The 17,740-nt window shown below is 51.0% G+C and overlaps 6 protein-coding genes across 6 annotated transcripts; 2 read left to right on the top strand and 4 right to left on the bottom strand.

The window, feature by feature from the left end:
• Nucleotides 1-238: 238 nt before the first annotated feature.
• On the bottom strand, nucleotides 239-1,948 carry BO79DRAFT_173353 (putative MFS transporter). The gene is made up of 2 exons (XM_025679679.1): nucleotides 1,693-1,948; nucleotides 239-1,620 (listed from the first exon to the last, which is right to left on the bottom strand). Exons 1-2 carry the CDS (start codon nucleotides 1,878-1,880, stop codon nucleotides 279-281), a joined length of 1,530 nt encoding a protein of 509 aa, XP_025539397.1. The 5' UTR covers nucleotides 1,881-1,948; the 3' UTR covers nucleotides 239-278.
• Nucleotides 1,949-3,055: 1,107 nt separating this feature from the next.
• BO79DRAFT_217877 (uncharacterized protein) lies at nucleotides 3,056-3,680 on the bottom strand (the record flags this gene model as incomplete). Its single annotated transcript, XM_025683390.1, has 3 exons — nucleotides 3,056-3,069; nucleotides 3,187-3,406; nucleotides 3,561-3,680. The coding sequence occupies 3 exons, from the start codon at nucleotides 3,678-3,680 to the stop codon at nucleotides 3,056-3,058; spliced, it is 354 nt and encodes a 117-aa protein (XP_025539396.1).
• A 2,467-nt stretch (nucleotides 3,681-6,147) lies between these two features.
• Nucleotides 6,148-8,450, top strand: BO79DRAFT_228599 (C6 finger domain-containing protein; the record flags this gene model as incomplete). Its single annotated transcript, XM_025683976.1, has 6 exons — nucleotides 6,148-6,273; nucleotides 6,485-6,650; nucleotides 6,736-6,903; nucleotides 6,973-7,445; nucleotides 7,494-7,628; nucleotides 7,680-8,450. 6 exons carry the CDS (start codon nucleotides 6,148-6,150, stop codon nucleotides 8,448-8,450), a joined length of 1,839 nt encoding a protein of 612 aa, XP_025539395.1.
• A 975-nt stretch (nucleotides 8,451-9,425) lies between these two features.
• On the top strand, nucleotides 9,426-10,707 carry BO79DRAFT_265838 (uncharacterized protein; the record flags this gene model as incomplete). Its single annotated transcript, XM_025686913.1, has 6 exons — nucleotides 9,426-9,960; nucleotides 10,014-10,069; nucleotides 10,128-10,187; nucleotides 10,251-10,322; nucleotides 10,386-10,469; nucleotides 10,532-10,707. Exons 1-6 carry the CDS (start codon nucleotides 9,668-9,670, stop codon nucleotides 10,705-10,707), a joined length of 741 nt encoding a protein of 246 aa, XP_025539394.1. The 5' UTR covers nucleotides 9,426-9,667.
• A 517-nt stretch (nucleotides 10,708-11,224) lies between these two features.
• On the bottom strand, nucleotides 11,225-12,691 carry BO79DRAFT_237771 (alpha-ketoacid dehydrogenase subunit beta). Its single transcript, XM_025684737.1, has 3 exons — nucleotides 12,076-12,691; nucleotides 11,432-11,994; nucleotides 11,225-11,382 (listed from the first exon to the last, which is right to left on the bottom strand). The coding sequence occupies exons 1-3, from the start codon at nucleotides 12,636-12,638 to the stop codon at nucleotides 11,345-11,347; spliced, it is 1,164 nt and encodes a 387-aa protein (XP_025539393.1). The 5' UTR covers nucleotides 12,639-12,691; the 3' UTR covers nucleotides 11,225-11,344.
• A 613-nt stretch (nucleotides 12,692-13,304) lies between these two features.
• On the bottom strand, nucleotides 13,305-15,130 carry BO79DRAFT_195085 (arylsulfotransferase family protein; the record flags this gene model as incomplete). Its single annotated transcript, XM_025681107.1, has 2 exons — nucleotides 13,305-14,606; nucleotides 14,657-15,130. The coding sequence occupies 2 exons, from the start codon at nucleotides 15,128-15,130 to the stop codon at nucleotides 13,305-13,307; spliced, it is 1,776 nt and encodes a 591-aa protein (XP_025539392.1).
• Between the last annotated feature and the right edge of the window lie 2,610 nt (nucleotides 15,131-17,740).

Here is a 17,740-nt window from a genome sequence, read left to right as displayed (position 1 = left end):
GGAATACGAGGTTGACTTCACGGGGACCATCAGATTCCCGGTCAACTCATACATTGGCTTAACTTCACCGGAGGGAAATTGATCGAGGAGGTGAATGTTATTAGCACCGTTTCCCCGTAATTGGACTTGGGTAGTCATGTACTGATGACGGTAACTTCTATGCACTACTACGTACTGTCATTTGTGAGTTGGTTGTGAAGCTCTGGCGTGAACTGAGTGAGTGTGAATATGTATTGTGAACGAATTAAGAACAGAACTAATGAATTGCTTGCAGATCCTCAAGTTACATATCGGAACCCCTTCTGGAGCCGGCGGGCAGCCGCGATGTCGATGCCCTCTACATCTGCCGTCTTCTGTAACCGGCGAAGCTCTTTCTCTGTCAAGATTGCATCTTCATCCTCCAGTCGTGCCAGTCGCTTGTTTTGCGATCGTAGATGGAAGTACAGGAACGTCGCCATGATAGTGCCTAGAACCTGCATTCCGATGCACACACCCAAGGCCGTGTAGTAATACGGAGCCTCCTTTTCCAGATAAGTATATGGAGTCCAGATACTAGCTGAGTTTCCCAGAGAGTTGATGAAGGCATATGCAGCAGCTCGCTTGGCGGGAGGTCGGGGAATCGCATTCGCGATCCACGAGTATATCGTGCCGTTCTGGGCAAAGACGAATACCATAAGGAAGAATGAGAAATACCGAGGCCCGAAGGAGTGAGTGGTCATGAAGATAATAAACCCCACGATGGTGACGGGGATGGGGCCGACAAAGAACCAATATCGATGAGCGAAACGATCGGAGAGATAGGAGTGGAAGAGACTGTACACCACCATGAATATGTATGGCGGTGCTACCAAGAGCAGAGAGATGATATGGTTGTACCCCAAGGTCTCTGTCAAAGTTGGAAAAAAGTTTTGGAAGCCACTTGCGGCCGTGAGAGACATGTACGCAATGGCCAGGGCATAAGTCTTGACGTCTGTAAAGGCTAGCTTCAGACCTTTAATTTGGCTCATCTTGTCGCCGTCGTCAACATCCGCTTCGGCTGCCTCAATGGCCAAGCGGCGATTGGCGACATGCTTCATCTCCGGCGACAACAATTTCCAGGTATCGGGAAAGTCGGGTAGCACAGCGCAGATAGCCAGACCGATTGCGACAGTGATGGTACCCTCGATAATGTATAACCATTGCCAGGCTGACATGCCTCTCTTTCCGGCAAGACCATTAAGGATGCCCGCAGCGATCAGGTTTCCAAAGGCACCGCTGAGCAATGAGCCAGAGTAGAAGATACTCATGCGAAGGGCCAACTCTTTTTTGGTGTACCATTTGGAAAGGTAAAATAGAACACCTGCAAAGAATGGTGCCTCGACCAAGCCGAGAATGAATCGACATGCCACGATGCCACCGTAGCTTGAGACCTGGCTGGTTAAGGCCGAGACAAGGCCCCACGCTGTGGTAAAAAAGCCAAGGTAAAGCGAAGGACGGCCCATGTAGTTGAGGAGCAGGTTCGATGGGACCTGCATCAGGATATAGCCCACGAATAGAATGGACAGCCCTGTCTCGTATTTGGCTTCATCGAGGGATAGGTCCTGTTCTAATCCTTGAAGCTTCGCAGCGGCGTAGTTATTCCTATCAAAGACGGAAAGACGTTAGCGCATCGTAATTAATGGTCATCTAATGGCGATAAAATCTGAGACGTACCGGTCGATGTAATTCATCAGATAAACAAGAATTACCAACGGCATTATGAGGGTATCAATTCGCCGCCGCAATTGCCTCTCCAAAACCTTCTCCTCCGGCGTCAACTGTGCTAAATGAGCAACCTCCTCATGAGAGATCTCGGCTTTTTCGCCCATAGCGTCATGGTCGGTGATGACTCTGTCCGACATGATGAAACTTCTGGGAGGTGAGTCAAGATGCAGGGAGAGGCAGGATACAGGAACGATCCTGTTGCGACTCCATAAACAGAGGGAAAGCTTCAGCTATATATGCCCCAAGAGAAGGAAAGAAGCTTGTTGCTTCGTACGGTGTGGTCGACCTCCCAGGAAACACATGAGAAGAGTGATGCCACCTGCAAATCCGGGGGAGGGGCTGGCGTGGGGGGAATTTCCATCCACCTTGGGCCATCCAGGGTCCTGGTTGGACGCACGCAGATGCCGGAGAGCATCACAAATGCGGGGAAGACAGTTAAAATTCGAACCAGAAGCTGTTCGGCTGATTCTCACCCCCACGCCGCTAGCTACCACCCGTGCTATTCTTCTTCATCCATCGTGCGACAGGAGCTTTGGAGTCGGACATCGTCCGGGGAAGTGGAGCTGATCGACTCATTGGTGTGTCTCGGGCCCCCCCTGACGCTTCGTATCTTTGATCCTATAACACGGGTATGATATGGGTCAGGGAAAGTTTGTTTGAAATCCCCGCCGCTAGCAACGAATCGACGTATACTTGGCGGTTCCCCAAGTCGCTGGGATCCACTGTCCATGGCTCCATCCTCGGGGGAGAATAGTCGTCTGTGTCGCAACTTGCAGTCTCGCTGTACACAAGTCCGCTCGGGGAGATATGCATTTTTGGTCATGCTGGCAAAAAGGTTAAGCTCCCGTGTTTGTTCCCCTCAAAGGACGGCGAGGATTGGCTCGCAGGATTTCCGTGCAGCTCCACGTTCTGGGGTAATGGTTGGTGATGTCGTCACACTCTGCATGTCGGCATTTCAAAGTTCTTTCTGGTCGGCGATTTGCCGGTTTCATGCAGTACATCATGTGAGTCTCAGTCAGGTGATCCGTTATCACTTTCACGCTCTCAAGCTGAAGCAGGTACTGTTATCATGCCTGCTGCACTTTAGTTGCCATTTGTGAACGCTGGTAATATCCTCTTCTTATCGGTTTACCTCGCACTGTCCCGTGGTGATGCAATGGTCGAGTGGTATCACTGATAGCACTGACTCCAGGACATAGCTATAGAGGGTGTACCTCTATACCTATAGGTCAGAGATACCTCATTTCAGATCTCCCAACAATGAATAAAGACAGCAGTGAAGCACATGCAACAACTTATCAACTTTTATTTACTAGAAATATGGCCCTGCAATTATTCAAATTGTCTTTCAATTCTTGAACAAGAATGATCATTGTGTTTGACATTCGCCTACCGCCTTGTAACAGCCTCAGAAATTGAGGATAGATCAGTTCCTGTACTTACTACTCGACAAAATGATTGCAAATATGCCCAGTCTTACACCCTTCGCCTCGCGTTGATCAATACCACTATCAGTACTACTAACAACTGAATGTTGCCCCACGAAATTGTCCGCGGTCACAAAACTAGGAATTGCCACTGCCTGACCAGTGTCAAGCGATAACCAGTTATTGATGACGAGATAAACAAACACGTCCATGGCCGTAAGGGGGGTATCGAGATCCTATTTTTGCAAAGAAGATACCAGTGTGGCCACTCTACAATCCAGCTGAATGCCGCATGAACTACAACAGATTACTGCCTAAATGCGGTAACGTGGCGCTCCGCGGTGAATTGTGATGATAGGGATGTTTGTGTAACTCCTGCTCTGTTGTTACCTTGCCTCCCGAGTATGGACGCGTCTGGGGCCATGACTCGTAAACAACTTCAGGCTTAAGTGTATTATCACTTCCTCCAACTTCTGGAGACAGACACAGCCAGTAGAAAGACGCATACATGGCGTTGGTCAAATCTATATACTACGAGATAAGCCTTAGCCAAGAACACTCCAAGCTAAAAAATGTCGCCAAATTATCCGCAAGGGATTTTTCTTCTTGGGGGTTCCAACGAGCTAAATGTGGCGTCAAATCTCCTTGCACCAACTGTCTTCCTGCATGCAGGGAAATGCAGCCCAGCCCGGAAGAGATAGGGAAAACTGCATCCAACCCAGCACTGTGTACATACTATCCTTAATCACTGCTCAGGCTTACACGTACTTCAGATAGCAGTAAGGAACGAGCTGGACCCCCAGAGTGACGGCACCAAGGACAGGCACTTTGTCCCGTTCCTTAGAGACGCTCGAGATTGTATAGGAAAGAAGTAAGTTATATGCATCACCATGCCCATTTTGAATCATGGAATATTCCCTGCGGAGCACTGCGATCTAATTCTCCTTTACCTCGGTAGCATGGCATATGCCAAGATTTACATCCTCCTTGCTCTTATCGTTCGTCGGTTCGAGTTTAAGCTGCATGATACGACTCTAGCCTGAGTGTGGCCGTTTTGAGACCATCTCGTAACTCGAGTGGAGGATAAAAGTCAGGGAGTGCGTGTCATGGTAACCAAATTGCAGGAGTGAGGAAGATGGTAGCCTTGAGCTGTGAGATGTTCTATCGGCCTAAGAATCATCAACTACAAATGACTGTAAGGTTATCTAATAACCGATGTCAGTTCTATGACTATGCCAGAGATATATATTGTCATTTTGCTTTTTGAACTACATTTTGTCTTTATGTGTCGGTGATCTTTTGATCAAGCGATTAATGAAGCCGATAAATCTAGCCAGATTCACCCTTGAATGCATAAGCCTTTTTGATTCAGATACGAGGTCTACGAACTGCCCTCAATGATATATGCGTTCTAGCGCAGTTCGGAAACAAGTAGGCAACTAAAGGTCAAGGCGCGGACCATGCCTATTACCATGAGGGTCAACATCTGCATGGTGTTTTTGGCGCTGTGCACAATCTCTGTATAATTCATCCAGGGTGGATCCGCTAATATGCAGCCGGTCCGGAACAATGGTTCATCACGTCACCTGCGTGATAAGTGTCGATATCCCACGGCACTTGAATATGGCACCGGAACTGCCGTAGGTTACGCAGAGGAAGCCTGGGCTACCCAGGAAGTCGGGTGCGTGGTCTGCGTTTCCTCCTTGTTTCATGCATATGCATGCAGAGAACTACCACTGACAAGAGTACGAGTGTCTTAGATTGACGGAGGGGTTGAAGCAAATGAGACTGAACAATTCCGAAACTTGGTTGGAGTTGGGGAGCAGCCAGCCACAGTAGTATAGTAATTTGACGTTGGGGGTTTCTTCCTGCCTGCAGGTCTGCTCGAAGCTCTTGATGCTGTCACACCTTGCAAGTACGCCCCTGGGCATTTCTTGCTCGTCCGTGTCTTGCCGGTTCCATGCTGCATGACTCAAATAGTTTCATAGTATGGAGAAGCCGAGCAGAGTTCAGTTCTACCTACCAGCTGGATTGGCCTTGAGGAACTCATGTGATTATTGGTCAGGTGATCTGGACACGGCTTCAGTTGTCCCATCCTGGCATTGTTGTCCAACACTAGTACATATACTGTTCAGACTCAGTTTGGCTCTGGATTACACTAGTTGTTTGCCTTCATCATACACTGCTAGTAGTACTAGTACGTTTTCATTGGGCTTCTCGTTGCCTCCTTCTTGTCCCTTGTGTTTCAATCGTTGGGTTCCATATTCCAAAGATATATATCCTACAACTACTAATACTAATTCCTTTCCAACAACGTCCGTTTCTCATGACATAACGACACCATTTCACTTACAAAAATAACAATTGAACATCTAATTACTGGATCAATCACTAAGTCTTACTGTCAGTCACTGCTCTACTAACCAGTTATGCTTCCTGGATGACGCTAACCAGTTACCCGCCGATCGGCCTGATTGGTGCCTCAGGCTGGATAATATTTCCCGCTGGCGACCATCCACTGGATCTCTCCTGTCCTCAGCATCAATTAATTGGTTACCAATGAAAGCGATTGTGCTTGGTTCCATTCTTCTTCTTCCGCCCTGGATGTTCCGTGGCAATTCTGGAAGCTGTCCATTCGCGCTATGCCCACTTCACCGAGGTACCCAACGGTGGTCCCAGGAAGAGCGCTTGGAGGCGACCAACTAGTCCTCCACCAAACCCACTTCTGCGGCCGCCGTCGCCTCAAGCGCAACTCGTTATTGGTCTCCTCAAGCCACAGCCAGCAACGGTTGTCGCGGGGCTCGACGTAAGCGAGGGTGGGAATTTCGGAGGAATTCGGTCATGTCTGCTCAGATCTTGCTGGTCGTGATCTCGCCGTTCTGTTGGCCCCGTATCCGCTCAAGCTTGACGTTGACCTTCCCCTATCGTGACATCGTGGCCTGGTACGACTGGAGCTCATTGTCTAGGCTTGCCGCACATGGCCACCCACGATTCGCAACCAATCTTGGTCTCCGATCACCTCCGGAGTAAGCCCGCCCTTACGTCGGGTCAATTGACCCGTCAATTGCGATCTTGCAAGGCCTGCCGGTTCCGGAAAGTCAAGGTGCGTCCCGAACCGATACTAAGGTGTGGGCATGGGTCTCCGTTACGGGGGAATAGAACAAGATAGTCGTGCAGACGAATAGGATGATGGAGGAAACAAGAATATGGAGCGAACTGCGCTGCTAGTTGGGTGGGAGGAGGCCCGTGCAACCCACTTTGCTGGCTTACCTGCATATGTGTAATCCGACCTAATTGACGATCGTGAGAGACAGTGTGATCGAGTCAAGCCCTGTCATGCATGCTGTGCGCATGGTCACCCGTCCAAATGCCACTACGATACCAGTCCCGAAGATTTCCTGCAACCCATCAGTCAAGCCGATGAGATCCGTAACCTCCGGGAGGAAATCCGTGAGCTAACAGCCAGCCTTCATAACTGTGGTGCGTGCCCCAGGTTGGATCCCGGATAGTCTCGGTGGGGTTGGAGGTGCTTCTGCAGCGTAAAGAATTGACATTGGCGTTCTAGAGCAACGGATCAAGTCTTCACGCCGACGAGCTCAGCTACAAGGCCTCGTCAACGCCATCCGCTCAGCCCCGCCAAATGCCGTCAATCGACTCGTCGCCCAAATCCGAAAGCATCGCGGTGAAACAAATGAAGTGGCAATCCCGGTGGGACCGTTAAATGGAATGGAAGGTGGGTGTCCGTCGCATCCTGGTAGGGTACAGAATATTGTTTTGGCGGCTAAGTTGTCATGATCCCCAGCAGAACATGGCCCTGTCGTTCTTCGTCGGTCTCATTCATACGATAGCGACGACGATTCACTGGATTCGGAAGACGAGGTGTTCTCGCTCTCTGGCAGTCGGTCTTCATCAGAAGAGAGTGAGGACTCTAGCTATGGTTCGATAAGTCACATTGGATCGTGGAAACCGATGCTGGATGTGTTTATTGAACGCTTCGTGGATGCTTTCAGTCCGGTAGTCCAATCAAAGACAGGACAGGCTGGTGCACTACGACGGGCTGCCGAGATACGCATGTTTTCGCCGATTCTCGTAGATGCGTTCGAATCCGTCTCCATAGCATACTTTGGGCGGTCTATTCAGGACAAGAACCTTGAAGCAGCTGGTTTCCGCCTATACCCCCGTGTGCTGCGGAGTTTGCAGCAGGCGTTGCAAGATCCCCAGCGCAGCAAGGCTGAGTCGACACTAGTGACGGTAACCCTTTTAATGGCCTTTGAGGTATAAGTTTCGATCTTGCATTCTAGGAACTGTTCTGACTGCTTGTAGAGTGTGGAACGAACTACACAAGTGTCGCTAATTGCTCACGTTCACGGTGCATTGCGCCTGATTGAGCACCGAGGACCAGAGAATCACATACATGGGGTGGAGCATTTGCTGTATACCGAGCTGCGTCCTTATTGGGTACGTATTCTTTTCAGTCTTTCTAGAATTTATTCGCTCAGATAGAAACAGGTCGCTGCGGCTATTGTCAGTCGAACCCCTTCCGCCCTCGCAAGCCCGGACTGGATCAACTTGCCTTGGTCAGCCAACCCTGACCGAAGAGACATCCTGCATTACTTGCTAGACTTGGCGGTTGAGATCCCTGGCCTGCTTTGGCAATTTGACGACATCGAGGCTGCTCTCAAATCGGGCATGTACAGCCCACATGAGATTAGCGTGAAGCAAGCCTCACTATGGAGCGGTGTCGCTGACCTGACCGACCGCTTCCGCCAGTGGAAAGTCCAATGGGTTGATAACAACCCGGATGGGCCACCGCAGGAAGTCGAAGTCTCAGCGGACGACCCATTTCCTCGATTCCATTGCCGGGACTTTCGTACCGGGGGTATAATCACACCCCCGATATTTGTCTATCGGGACCTCCGCCTCGCACAAACCATGTGTCTTTACTACTCTACCCGATTGATCCTCTCGTCCGCCGACACGCGCCCAAGTGATCGCGTTGGACCTTTGGAACAATACTCCCTGGGTTGTGGCATCTGCCGGTCCTTGGAATGGTACATTGTCAATGCGCCAGGAAACATGATAAACCGACTTGCGTTCCCAGTCAGGGTGGCCTGGGAGGCGTTCCCGGATGGAGGTCCGGAACGGCAGTTCATGTACGAAGTGCTGAAACTGGTTGAGCGGCGGCATGCCCTAGGCCTTTGGGGTAGCAACATGTCCGAGATTTCTCCTCGGGCCGGACCCCCACGAAGTCAGTCTCCTGAGTTGGCCACAGGAGCATGATAGATGGGGAAATATGAAGTCTGTGGGTCGCTGGACGAATCCCACCGCACGTATCCGGTTTTGCCCGTCTCCGCATTGGCCGGTGGGGGTGCTTTTTCAGTAGCATCCGATAAACAGTGCAGCTCTGCTCAGGAGAGTATGCCTTTTCGGGGTTTCACCGTCTCTGTTGGGGATGCCTTCTTAACTGATCGAGAGATACCTACGGAAAAAGGCTTCCAAGCAGCATGCAAACCTCCCATCAGTAACTGCCCAGTCAGATACCTAAAGGTTATGACCATCCATATGGGCATGGGTACTTTAGACGAAGGAACACTGAGCTTGTGAGTGGCTCAACATCTGTCTTGGCATACCCACGGAGTCTGGTCAGCATGTTCCATATTAATGGTGATTTTATCAAGTCCATAATAACCAGACAGGATTGGGATCCTGTCATGTAAATAGGCTTCTCAACCAAAGGCTACTCGGATATAGCCTACTTAGCACCAAAGCCAAGTTTATTTAGAATTTCAGGCCTAGGCCAGCCGCGTCGATGCATTTCATCAGGTCGCGCCAATTATACTGGGTATAGACAGTCTCTGATGAAAACTTAGTAAGCGGCATCAATCTCTCCGAAATTCGACCGGCCCCATACAATAGGGGTTCAGGGGCGTGGATGATCATTGGTTTTATAAGTCGATTCCTTATAAGGCTACATACGGGTGGAATGGTGAACCGCATGACGGCTCGCAACCGGTGCAGGCCCGTTCTGTATGCCGCGAGATAGCGAAATGATCGTAGCTCAATGATCGCCAATCCATCACTACAGCACAAAGCGAACACCGGAAGGTTAGTTTTTGAACTCTGACGTGTTCAGCTGTGTGGGTTCGAAAAGGAATTGTGGTGAGCACAGTTCGAGGGCGGCATTATTTAACGTTTCAACTCAAAACAAGCTTGATTGCCGACTCCACTCCCTGGCGGATCCACCATTGCTCCTGAGACAATATTTGCGCCAGAACGGATTTGAACCCTTCCTGATTTCAAGGTGGAGATAGCCTTCATCTCTAGCAGCCTTCGAGACCCTTTATAACTGGGCTCCCGGTACCTTGGTGATCATGTCGGCTCATTGCTTCATCCTTCCTGCACTCGTTCATTTTCCTGCCTTGTCACTCTTTTCTCCGCGACCGGTTCGCTTCAACCCTTACGTTCTTTAACAAAGTCCTTCATATATACCAATCACCATGCGCTACTCCTCCGTCGCTGTCCCTTTGGCCCTCGCTGCCCGCGCCGCTGCCGTCGAGAGTGATGTCTGGGCCTTCGGAAACGGCTTCTACACCGGTCCTCCCACCAACGCGCACATCACCAGAGCCACCTGGTCCTTGGTGCCCCCGGATGTTCCCTCGAACTACACCGTGAACAACACTGACGATGAGGTCTGGGTCTCCCTGTGGATTGGTCTCTCCTCCACCGCTGGTGACTATGACGCCGATCTCTACCAGCCCCTGCTGAACTGGTCCCCCGACAACGAGTCCCAGTACGTTCACCAACTCCTTCAAGACCTAGGAAGAGTATGCTAACGAACCAAAGGGGCTGCCCCGCCCCGGATGACGAATGGTGTGTTGCTGCTAGCACGTACACTCCTGGTAAGTGATCCCAGTCTCCAACTGGGGACCCGAACTGGTATGCTGATGATGTGTTTAGATGGTCAGAATGGCCAGGCCTACGTGACTGTCCCCGCGGACACCCAGGTCGACTTTGAGGGTATGCTCGAGTACCAGATCCAACTATAGTATGAGCCACTGTACTCACAAGGAATACAAACAGTCTACGTCGAAAACGACAAGGTCTACCAGGTCGTCACCATGAACGGCAAGACCGTGTCCAAGGAGAGTGACGGTATGTTCCCACTAATACCACTTTCAAATCGATGAACATCACACTAACTAGAAAATAATATAGCCCTCGACAACCCCCTCCTCTACCTCTACTCCGGAGACGAGTGCTACACCGGCTCCGGTGACTGCGGTACCCTCCAGTCCTACAGTACGCTCCTTTTCTCCTCCACTTTTCCTAGCAAATAAATGATCTAACATGGAAATCTCTAGGCTGGAACAACCTCACCATCCACCTCAGCGCCGCCGACGAGAACTTCGGTGACACCCTGTCCCTGTACAGTGGTTCCTCCTCCAACGGCCTCACCACCTCCGACAAGGGCAAGACCTGGCACACCGATGCTATCAAGATCTCCAAGGACACTTTCGCCACTGTTTCCGACTACTAGGCTGAGATGGATTGGGACTGGTTGATGGTGTATATATGTATGTGATTTGGGACATTGTGGCTGCTAGACAGCTGCAATTTTGCTTCTTGTTCTTACCTCGTGGGAGGGATGTATAAAATCGTATAAAATGTATATGTATCGAAGGCTCAGATGGAATATTGATATCGTTGCAAGTGAGATAAGGCGATGATCAATATTAAAGATTTTGTAAGCTACTGGGAAAATATCTATGCAAACTAGCTTTCGAGGCTAGGGTGGTTAGTGGGGGTGTTGGAATATAGGCTTTCACGGCTGACCCCGGGAGCTTAAGTTCGGTGGATTTGGCTCGTTGTTTGCGGGTCGGGTACTTATATACTTTGGGGAATTTCCCGGAGGTGTCACTGTAACCAGTCGATATTCTGGGTGGGATTAGTTGCCGATAGTGACGTGGGTATAGTTATGCGTGTATGCAAATGGTCTACAATTGCAATGCGGGGACATGGTGGTAATACAGTGGAGATTAGGAAAATGTATGTAGGTAAATTGATATTGTCTATCATAATGCCGCTTGTTAGTAATCTTATAGGCAATGACACTAACAGCTTGGAGCTTTGGTCCCGGTATGTACATTTCTTTCTGGCCAATATGTGTCTGTCCATCAATACTCAAGTGTCTGCTTGATCGCGTCGTATATCCCTGGGTATCGTTAGCATAGTTCAGACGTGCATGGGATAGATATACGTACGCGCAACATCCGGAATCACAAACTTCTCGTACATCAGGCCCGTATGCGTACTCCACCCCGCGACTCTCTTAACCGGTGCCTCTAGACGCAAGAACGCCCCGTCCTGAATGGTAGCGGCCACCTCAGCGCCGACGCCGTAGTTGATCATACTCTCGTGGACGACTATCGCCCGTCCGGTCTTCCTCACACTATCCAATACCGTCGGTCGATCCCACGGGTAGATTGTACGCAGATCAATCAGCTCGATACTCGCCCCGAATGCCCTCTCGGCTGCTTCGATGGCCGCGGAGCAGAGGTATAGAGGCTGTCCGTACGAGACTATCGTCAGGTCGTTCCCTGGCTTAACTACTTCTGCTGTGTTTAGTGGGATGGTGTAGTACTCGCTTGGGACGTGTTCTACTGCGGCACGATAGAGGATTTTCGGTTCCATGAAAATGACGGGATTCTTAGACTCGAAAATTGAGGATAGGAGTAGGCCTTTGGCTTGGGATGGGGAGCGAGGCATGACGACTTGTACACCTGGGACGTGTGCGAATAGTGCTTCTGGCGATTGTGAGTGGTATCTGTTTCGTGATAAATCACGTTAGCCATAGTTCCCCCGTACACAAGAAGCAATAGTAGGCGGGAGACGGTATGCCACCTACAAAGCACCATGTCCGACCGCACCACACGGCATCCGCACCACCATCCCTCCAATATCTACCCCCGTTGCTCCCTCCCGGAACCGAAACTTCGCCGCCTCGTTCACGATCTGATCGAACGCCGGGAAAACGTAGTCTGCGAACTGGATCTCCGCAACGGGCTTCATTCCCTGAGCTGCTGCGCCGATGGCAAAGCCGACGATCCCTTGCTCTGTTAGGGGTGTGTTGAAGACTCGTTCCGAGCCGAATTCAGTCTGTAGGTCCATCGAGCAGCGGAAGACGCCGCCAAAAGCGACGTCTTCGCCGAAGAGCATCACCTTGTTGGAGGTGGAGAGGGCGGTACGTAATGCGGAGTTAATGGCTTGATAGAGATTGATAGATTTTGAGGTCGGATTGCTGGGTAGGTCTGGGTGGTTTGAAAGGCTGGAGGCCGTGTGGTGGAGGAGCGGTGTCGATCTGTAGTCGATGGGGAGGTTCAGGCGTGAAGAAGGGGATGGTGCGGAGGTGGAGTAGCCCCGGTAGGAGGGTCGGGGTATTGGTATTTTGGGGAGACGGAGTGAAGGCATCGTGGGGGATTGGCGAGATGTTGGAGGTTCAGATTGTAGAATGAAAACGTCTGGAGAACGAGGGAGGTACGGGGAAGACCTCCCTCCCCCTTGGTTTATCAATAAAGGCATCTTGCTTCATGCGGGGAATGCGCCCCGATCCCCGTGGATAACCGGGGTTGGCGGCCTGGATGCCTTGGTGCCTGGGTGCCTGCCGGGGAGGTTGAGTCAGCTTCTTCTGGTGGTTGCCTGATTGGGATAGCCAGGTGAATTTGTACTCTCGTCTGCATTAGGTCTCACTACCTTTGCTCCTCTGCATCTTTCTCCATTCTCATCTCAATTTAGCATTTTCCATCCAAGTCGTGATATCCTTATGGCCAATGGTTTACCATCTGAATGAATCGCTCTCAAAGCACCAGCAGTGCCCTGGCACGCTCTGGACGGCCATGACGATCCCATGCTGTGAGCGTCCTAGACACTGCGTTATCCACTTCACCGTCGTAGACACATAATGGACTAACTCCATCTCCTCTTCAGATGATTTTCTGTTCTACATCCATCGATCAAGACGTGAACGTTTGCAATAAGCCAGTAATGCTCCCAATGACATTTTGGAATGAGGGTATCATATATACAGATTGAGACAGATATATACAACGGAGCGGCCTGTCATATCCGATCCGCACATCAAACAGAGCCATCGCTGTCGCTAAAGGCAACCAATTGGTACTCGCTGGACCGTGAGCGACACCGACGGAAATAACGGCCCCAGCCACAGCACGTATAGAGACCAACAAACAAGCCAACTCCACTGATGACAAAGGCCATGACAATAAACCAGTAATGAGGGTTCATGACTTGCTCGAAGCTTCCACCCTGCTCTCGCTGGAGCAGTTCCGTGGCGCCTAGAACATTACCATCGGAATCTAATGCCGCTAAGCGGAACAAAGGAAGCTCGAGACCCTCGGGTATTTCGATCTCAGTCTCGAAGCCATCTTTCTGGAATTGGGACACAACACGGAACGTATTGTCATTCAAATCATCCGAGTCCCAGACTTCCAGTCGCCAAGCAACAACCTCTGTTGCACCGTTCCAGCTCACATACACGTGGTTTCCTAGTACTTCGGCGTCGGGGACCGTCTGCGGTCGGCCAACCCAGGTGCCCTTATAGGCACGATAAGATACCACTCTGCCAAACCCGAAGAAGGCAGAGGCACCGAAATGAGTGTTGCACAGCAATTGTCCGTCGGCACTGAACTCACTGAATGCAGCGCTATGGCCCCACTCGACTAGAACTCGGCCACTATCGTCCAGAACTTGGACGTTTCCTTGTGACAAGGATCGCATTTGCTGAGGATGAAAGTACTCAGCGCGCAATGACGCCTGGCGAGCGGCAAGATCAAGTTCGATGACGACACCGCGACTTTGGTTATCTGGATCATCGTTCGAATGTGATGCATTGTCGAAAAGGGTCAAGGTACTGTTGGCGTGCCACCGTGCATCATGCTGCCAGGCGAAGTTGGTGGCCTGACCATCTGAAAGATCGTGGAACTCATTCAGCTTTCCGCCCAAGGTCCATAATACTTCACCAGTGTCCTTGTCTATGCAGCTCACGGTATGGGTATGGCGTGCCGAGACGATATAATTCCCATTGTCATCCTTGTCCACGCTATTGATGTGGTAGAAGTCAAACGCATACCCGCGCACTCGTCCCGACTTGCCCAGGTGCTCGTATGTGGTATTTATGGGATAATGCTTCGATGCGCGCCATTCGAAGATCAGCTCGCCCGTAGCGATATCTATTTCCTGGAAGACGCCGTCATATATCCAGCCTAATTCGGGGCCACCAACAGGAGTCAAGTCGGCCGGTACTGGATCGTATATCGTAACGAGAGCCGTTCCTTCGGGAGTGATGTGGAATTCATGGAGATCGCCACCATAATTTCCTACCGGAGAAATCACATATCGTTGGGTATATGTCGAATCCAGCTATCCAGATCAGCACGCTACTCTATGCGACAGGGTCGCGTGACACCTACCATATACCAGGCCCCATAGCCTCGGCCTTCGGTTTCACCACCTTCCCAGTATGTCAGATAGTCTGTGTCCTGATATCGCTGGACCTTGAAGTCCTGAGTCACGTCCCAGTTGTATTTCATCCACACCAGCTCCCCCCTGGAGTCAAGGATCATAGGCCCCGGCTGGGCCACCGAGTCACCCCTAGGGGCTAGAAAGGTATATCGCGAGTCGCAGCCCGACTCCCATTCTGAGATTTGTACCGCGGGAGATTCATATTCGAAGGAGACGTAGCTTTTCGAGGGACCAAAACCGTACAGGCCCAGATCATACCAACTCAGATCCGCGCGAAGCCTCAGTCGATTCAGTTGAGGAACGGCGAAGGTGTAGAAGAGGTAGGAGAGACTGATTATGGCGCCAATCGTAACAACATGGAGGGCTGAAAGCCTTGAACGTAGGCGATTGGCGCGAGAGAGGGCGGAAGTCCACGAGGACATTGGATCATCGCGGTAGGACAGAGCGACGAGAGCTGTCCAAGGGAAGGGGGAAAAGAGACAAACTTTCGGATCTGGGGTAAGGCGGAACAAAAGGAACTATCGGGGACGATAGTCTTCTCGGGAGCGACGGCAAGGCGCAGAGTCGGCGCTCATCATATCATCGAACTTTGCCCCCAGGCAGGTGGAATCCCAGCGAGAATAAGAATGTCTCATACGGTCGGGTTGGTCGTTCAGGAGAGGGTGGCTCCAACAGCTTCAACACCCGAAACGGATACCAAAGCGCCCCATCCACGCGGCGTCGAAGCGATCCATCGAAGCCGATATCCATTCGCGGCGGAGTCCAACGACGACGCGAACGAGTCGCAGTTGGCCGTGATTGGCTATCACCTAGCATTCTCCAGCACCGCCAAGAAAGCCACCGTGGATCCGGACCTGAAGCTGGCTCCACTATCGAGGTTATCACTTATCCTGTCCGTGAAATCTTCCCCTTCGCGCCATTGGGGGCTTTGGGACGGTCGCTGGCAATTATTTTTTTCCCCACTGAGTGGCGGCACCAGCCCCAGCGCTGCGAGATACTTTCAATCTGTTTGTCCTTGGCACAACAGCGCAAGATGATTTTATCTCCGAAAATACAATTGGCCACGGTGTCTAAACTTCAATGGTACGGAGGTTGCCCGCGTGAGGCCAAGACAACGCTTCGGCTGTGACGATTGGCAAAAGCAAGGAAACTCAAAGTGTCTTTATCCGGGGGAATTATCTGATCTGTGGCGGACGATATCCTGCGAATGGCCTGCCCGAGTTGTGACGACTGGAAAGTGACGAGCGATAAGTGCCGCCGCTGACAGCCACTCGGACCCGCTCGCTTCGTCATCTACCGCACTATTCTTGTAAGTTTACCTTTTTCCAAGGGATTGGTTAGCGCCCAGTTGTCCAGGGTCAATGACCACCGCGCGATTACAGAATGCATACATTATTCCATGCGTAAGTCTTGATGCTTGGCTCTCTTTTAGGACGCGCACTACGACCTCAGGTGAAACAGGAGAGTGCTGGAAGATCACTGGCGGACTATTGATTGAGACAACTCCTTGCCCTGCGCGTGAAACCGATTCGGCCTACCCGCTAGTCTACACATGTTAATGATTGGCCCCTAGACTTACAGTGGGGCAGCACGCGTGCTGAGGCCTCGGCAAGACGGCTTGCCCCCGGTCAGATAGGGTCAGCACTTTATCGCCAATGAACGCAGAGCACTCAAAGTGACGCTGGTGAAGCCTGGAAGCCATTCATTATTAGCGGATCCTTCTGGAAGGACGTCCATTCCTAGTGGAAGCGGAGTGAGCTAACAGTCGGACAACTGAGCGTGATGATGTTTGTGGCTTCTCCAAAAGTCCGGAGAAATACTTTCTTGACTTGGAAGCTATAATGTGGTACAAACGTGATCTGATCCTTCGTTTATCATGGCCCCCAGTTAGCAACAGGCACACTGGCGAATGATATTGATCAAGTGCTCAACACTAAGACACCGCTCACAATCTAGCGGGAGCAGACATGGGGTTACAGGCGGGGACAAAGCCAAAGACGAGACCCAAGCGCCAACAGTCAATTCCGCTTCGGCGTTGATGCCATACAGGCACCTGACCAAGTATCAACAGTTTTTCAGAGCCAACAAATCAGCAGTAGGGGCTCGTTAGGCAGAAGTGATATTAAACCGGCATACCCGGAATCAAGCACAACTAGCCAGACTTCTTGCAATTCCAAGATGACGCCATCGCAGAAAGTCAAACAGCATTTCGCGTGCACTGCATCGTCTCATTGCCTCTGAGCTTATTTTGGCTTTGGCAACAATCGCACTGAGCTACAGGTATGATGTCTCAACTGCACCGTCAGACCAAAATGGATCTAGCATTAATTTGGTAGTCTGCCCCGAACCCGAGAATCCGAGGGTGGTTCGACCGGTGAAATGCGCACTGCCTGATCTGGTTATTGTTTGCGACCTGTCTCTGGGGATCCCAGTACACTATTCTAGGCTACTGAGGATGCTCTGACAGTAACTATTATACGGAGACCGCGGAATTGTCTGTCCGTTGTCGGCCGGGCTTGGCGCTTATGCTCTTAGAGCGGGCCGAAGCGTTGGGGACAGAATTGCGCGCCCTGAGCGATCCGGGATGCTCCGGCATCAACCCTGGCCATACTGGAGGTCACTGAAAGTCCACTCCAGGTATTGGTCGAATACTATCACGTTGTCTCCCGAGATACTTTCTTTTTGGAGACCGACGGGTCAGCCAGGTGCTATATCTTACGAACCAGCTTCAAATACATACCTGATTTATATGGTGTGCTAGTGGCGGACTTGACAGCATCCGGCTATCGAAGGATTCTGGACATACCATGCAATGATCCTTCGAACGGTTCTCTGTCGTGAGCTTCGCTTACCCTGTGCATGACCATAAGTATTGATTGGTCCGCCAAGAGCATTGTCAAGCTTTTGATCTCATCAAACCGGGTATTACGTGTGGCAAAGAACATATTGAGAATCAATAGCTTTCTCACTTCTGTGATAGTTCCGACTTCGTGAGACTCGACGACAAAGTGCTCACATTGTCGCGTAAACAG

Source organism: Aspergillus costaricaensis (genome assembly GCF_003184835.1).
Source record: "Aspergillus costaricaensis CBS 115574 unplaced genomic scaffold BO79scaffold_16, whole genome shotgun sequence".
Lineage (NCBI taxonomy): Eukaryota > Fungi > Ascomycota > Eurotiomycetes > Eurotiales > Aspergillaceae > Aspergillus > Aspergillus costaricensis.
This window is presented reverse-complemented; position numbering and strand designations above follow the sequence as displayed.